Source organism: Penaeus vannamei, chromosome 37 (genome assembly GCF_042767895.1).
Source record: "Penaeus vannamei isolate JL-2024 chromosome 37, ASM4276789v1, whole genome shotgun sequence".
Lineage (NCBI taxonomy): Eukaryota > Metazoa > Arthropoda > Malacostraca > Decapoda > Penaeidae > Penaeus > Penaeus vannamei.
In genome coordinates this window covers 21,484,290-21,489,289 of record NC_091585.1, presented here as the reverse complement: position 1 = coordinate 21,489,289, position 5,000 = coordinate 21,484,290, and the positions used below count along the sequence as shown (strand labels likewise).

The 5,000-nt window shown below is 34.2% G+C and overlaps 1 protein-coding gene across 2 annotated transcripts in view; it reads left to right on the top strand.

Moving 5' to 3' along the window:
- Tbc1d8-9 (TBC1 domain family member 8/9) overlaps positions 1-5,000 on the top strand; it is a 29,278-nt gene that overhangs the window by 6,196 nt on the left and 18,082 nt on the right. For both annotated transcript variants that reach the window (XM_070115533.1, XM_070115532.1), the window contains exons 2-8: positions 67-239; positions 676-852; positions 1,007-1,103; positions 1,473-1,659; positions 3,369-3,445; positions 3,708-3,761; positions 4,822-4,905. In XM_070115533.1, coding sequence (XP_069971634.1) covers positions 67-239; positions 676-852; positions 1,007-1,103; positions 1,473-1,659; positions 3,369-3,445; positions 3,708-3,761; positions 4,822-4,905 — 849 coding nt within the window. The remainder of the gene's footprint in view (positions 1-66; positions 240-675; positions 853-1,006; positions 1,104-1,472; positions 1,660-3,368; positions 3,446-3,707; positions 3,762-4,821; positions 4,906-5,000) is intronic.

Sequence of the window (5,000 nt, the reverse complement as noted above, 5' to 3'; positions counted from 1 at the left end):
CCTCTTCCCTCCTTTTTATTCCTCCTGCAAAGTTGAGTATAATCTCCATGATCATCATCTTCACAGGGACACAGAAGGGGCCAACACATACTTCCTTCTCCAGCAACGCAAGGGATCTGGCAATGCCTCCTCACGTGGCCTCGCTGGGCTCCTCATCGGCACACTGGATTCCGTTTTTGACACGAAGCCACCACCTTTTCGGATACTGCACCAGACCCCCTCTTCAGAACTCTATTACAGTGAGTATATGAGAATGAGTGTTGATACTAGTGGTAGATAGTGATGGAAGGATGTAAAAAAAGAGTGAGGGAATGAGAAAAGGTTTGAGTGGGGATAGGAAGCAGTGAGTGAGTGGAGAAAGTGTGATGATGTATATGTATGGATAAGAGATGGTGGGAATGTGTGAGTGAGAGTAACATTGAAAGTAACAAGAGTTTGAGTAAAGGAGAGGGAGAATGGAACACCCAGGAAAGCATTGAAAAACAAGTTGCAATAGGGGCAGACATTTACATATGAAAAATTGACTGTTTTATCTACATTTGTTTTATGAATTAGATAAATCCTCTCAAAAGAATAATAATCAAGTGACAGTATTTTGGTAATAAAATATCTTGTAGGATGTTAGCTGATATTGTATGTTTTATCATTATAAACATGAAAATCTAAAATTTCCAGTTGTGGCAGTAGCACTGAAGAAGGAAGAAATAGATGAACACTGGGAATGGTTGGAGAGAAACTTAATGAGTATCTTAGCAACCTTCGACAAAGATGAAGACATTACAGATTTTGTGCGCTGCAAGGTGGAGTCCCTTGTGGCAAATTCTACCATTATTGATCCACAGAACACACCTGGTAAGTTTGTGTAGTAAGTTTGATTGATTGACTTTTCTTTTCTCTTTTGCAGAGGGTATTTTATGCCTTATGACATATTTTGCTTTTCTTTCAAGTCATTAATCCCATACATTCTAAACTTACACATGGTCGCACTCTTGATTCTCTCTTGTAGATCCAGATTCAGAGACATTTAAGGCAGTTTCGTTCAAGTTTAAGAAACTATTCAACATGCCTGATGGGGAGAAGCTTGTGAATTACTATTCTTGCAGGTTTGTACGAGTAAATCCTTGTATATTGTGTATACCTGATATTAGCACATAAGTTGTAGATTTATATATAGATTTATTTTTCAGGGTAAGTCTTTCTCTAAGAATGTGCAGATAGTTTATGGAGCTGCTTGTGTAACATTTTATAATTTTTATTTGGTTGTTGTAAAGGTTCACTTCTGTATAAAGGTTAATTACGTTGTCTTATAAAGAAGAATCAAGTCTTGACAAATAATAAGAAATGATATATGTTATCTCTATCATACTAATCTTGAAACTTTATAGACTTTCAGAACTTAATCTTTTGATAACTGTCACAGACAATGAAATTGTTTATTGCCTAGAAATCATCTCTATATTTCTCTTTCACAGTTATTGGCACAACCGCTTACCCAGACAAGGCTGGTTGTACTTGAGCGTGAACTACCTCTGTTTCTACTCCTTCCTTCTTGGCAAGGAGACTCGGGTCATTGTGCGATGGAGAGATGTAACGCTGCTCGACTGCACCAATGCCCTGATCTTTCCCGACAGCATTAGGGTCTCAACGAGGGATCATGAGGTAAATGACAGTTGCTTTAGCATTCATTAATTAAATGGTTAATTAAATAATTTAATTAATTTCATTTGTAACAATGATTATTCTGTTTGGTGTGTCAAACTGTCTGTTTATTTTGCTTCGAAATTACCCTCGTCAGTAAGGAATGACTGGGGTTATTTTGTGTATGTAGTGTGATTTTACTGTGTAAGATTGAAGGATACTTGGAGAAAAATTATTATTTTTATGTGTGTGTTACAGAAAGGTAAAAATTGAGAAGAGAAAAATATTTTTCTTTTTTTTCTTTCTGGCTATGATGTAATGATACTTTTTTCAATCGACATACATACTTCAATTATATTGATTTTTTTTTTCTTTTGTCGAGGAGCAATATATATTTTGTTGAAAAGATTAATTGATCTGTATTCTTGGAATGTGATTCTTAAAAAAATAAAGTTCGTTTAATGTTCCTTTATACTCATTTTTTTTTTTTTTTTCATTCTTGAGCCAAAGATAATACAGTAAAGGAGTGAAAGATATAGATTAACTCATGCCACAGATGGCATTACTATATGCCATGTCCATTGTTATTTAAGTTTTTAGTTGTGTTTACACAGATGGCTCTACAAATGCTTATGCACCAAGGAGTCAATTATCAACCCGACCTGTTTCACATATTTACCTTTTTCCTCAATTTTTGACAGGGTTCTATTTTTAAATTTTATTATCATTTTTGTTATTAGTAATTTGATAGCATTATAGTGATAGTAATGATGATAATGGTATCGACATTAATAGCATTAGGAAAAAAAGAATCTACAAATGGGAAAATCAAGTGAAGTGTCTAATTGAATCCTTGGCAGCGGAACACTTTTTTTTTTGTAATAGAATTAAAAAACAAAAGACCAAAAACTACTGTATGACAGTACATAAACTCATGGCCAGTATGTTAAGTCATAAGGTAAGAGGCAAGTCAAATAAAAGGCTAAATATGAAATAAAGGTGGATACAAGAGAATCAAGTGATAAGAAATAGTAGTAAATAGAGATAGATATAAGATATTGAAGGATTGAAATGAAGATAATGAAAATGAGGGTCAAACGGAAAGTGAGGTAAAAGAGGAAAATATGACAGTATACACGTCTAAAGTTGTTCTCACAGCGTTTGTCCGAAAAAGCATTTATCAAATGTTTTGCTGATTTAAACTTTCAAATATAGCACGAGCATCAATATGTTCACATTAATGCACTACAATCATGAGATAGAGTGTATTAATGCAAACAGATCAATGCTCATGTCGTAGAGGAAAATTTGAATTAACAAAACTTTTGATAAATTAATTTTCCGTCAGTTGGTATGTGAACACCTTTAGGCTCGCATACCTTCATGTATACTTTGTGCATTTATACCCCAGTGTTTGTGTGCATATATCATATTTGTGAATACAAAATCTGATGTTATCTAAGTTTGTCTGCACTCTTTTTTAAGGAACTTGAAAGTTTTAATATTCAAAAACTCAAAATGCCCTGTAATGGTCGAATCTTCATGCAGAAGCAGGTAAAATTTTATGTGTATCTCGTGTGATCAGATATTTGACACAGCGCTGACCCTGTGAAAAAGATTTTTTGCTTTTTAGATTGCATGACAGCACTTTGTTATCTTAAAAACTGTGAGGAAGAAATTATGTGGGAATGTATTTTAAAGTACTAATTGCTTTCTGTTTCTCTTTCAAGCACTACTTTTCAATGCTTTTGAGAAAGAAGGAAACCTATGAACTGATGGAACAGTTAGCAAACATGGCAATGAAACAGTAAGTAAACTTGGGCTATGTGTGATACGACATCCTTTTGTTGAATAAGAGTTGAAAGGTTCATACTGTACAATAATTTGAATTGCTTTTTGTTGATTTAATGTCTTTGATGTTTATGTTCTTAACTCATCAATGATGAATAAAGGTAGTTTTATTTCTGAATGAATAATCAAAGTGAAGATCAGTCTGGAAGTATTTTGAATGATAAGATAGTGTGTATAACATCTATCCAATTTTATCAAATGTGTTTCATGTTTTTCAGGTTAATAAATGACGAAGAATTTACAGAAGATAAGGATTTGTTGACTAAAGTAAGGTATGTGTCCTCTATGACATGTTGGATTTTACTAGTATTACATTCAGTATTTAAGTGCAAGTATTGTGTGTTGATGGTATTTAATTGTGTATCTGCAACTACCTATACTTTATCTTTCCATAATTTTATGTCATGCAGTGGCCTAGATATACCTGTAAAGGGTGCATGTACCCCCTCTTAAAATCCCGATCTGTTATCTTATTGTATGATGGTGACCAGTTCACCAGTGACATTGGTAAAACATGAGTCACTAGAACTTCCCCCCCTCATTCCCAGTGCTCTATTTGATTGCACAGTAGAGGGTTGCATCTCTCAAAATATAAAAGGATAGAGGCAGCATCCAATGATCTTCCTTTCAGCAAATTTACTCGCTTGATGGGTAGATAATAGAAGAAATCTTCCCCTGGCCTTGCTTGGCCCCCACCCCTCATAAAAATCATTGGTACAAACCTGCTTTCCCTTCCAGAATGCTAGGTGCACCTCTGGTTACAATGGAGTTTGACTTCTCAACTGATGTCTTCCTATATGTATATCACTTAAGTACAGTGCATTTTTTGTTTTCATTATTTTCAGTTGGGTAAGGGACTTCATAGAACTGCACTGTTGAAAATAGTATTTGATCTCCCACAAATTCCCAGACAAATATGAAAGTAACTTTTGTTCGATACTACTTTCAACAATGCAGTTCTATGAAGTCCCTTACCTAACTGAAAATAATGACAGCAAGAAATGCACTATACTCAGGTGATATATATATAGGAAGACATAATTTTACCCGATCCACTTGAAATAATTTAATAACTCTGAAATTGTTGCTTTAGTTATTTATTTATTGTTTTATTTTACCCCAGATTGTTTTATTTACATTTTAGCATATCAACTTTTCTCTCTTTTTTTTTCTCTCTCTCTATTTAACATGGATTTCCTGTTATTAAGAAACAGAAGGAAAAATTTGTGTCCTTTGACATATGTTTGTAATGTTCCCAGCCCTTGTACCCTTCATAGCCATTTTTGCTTAGTTATCCCTATTATGCAAGTAATACCATCGCTCTCTTTTCAGCAAAAAAGTACCAAAGAAACCATCATTCTTGAAAAGGGACCTGGATGCTCGAGCTCATTCGGACATGTACCGTAGTAAATTTAGGTAAGTACGTGAGGTTATGGTCCAGCGAACCAGTTGAAACTTTGGTTACCTAATCAGATTACTTTATTGAAATACTAATGCATGATCACACTCAT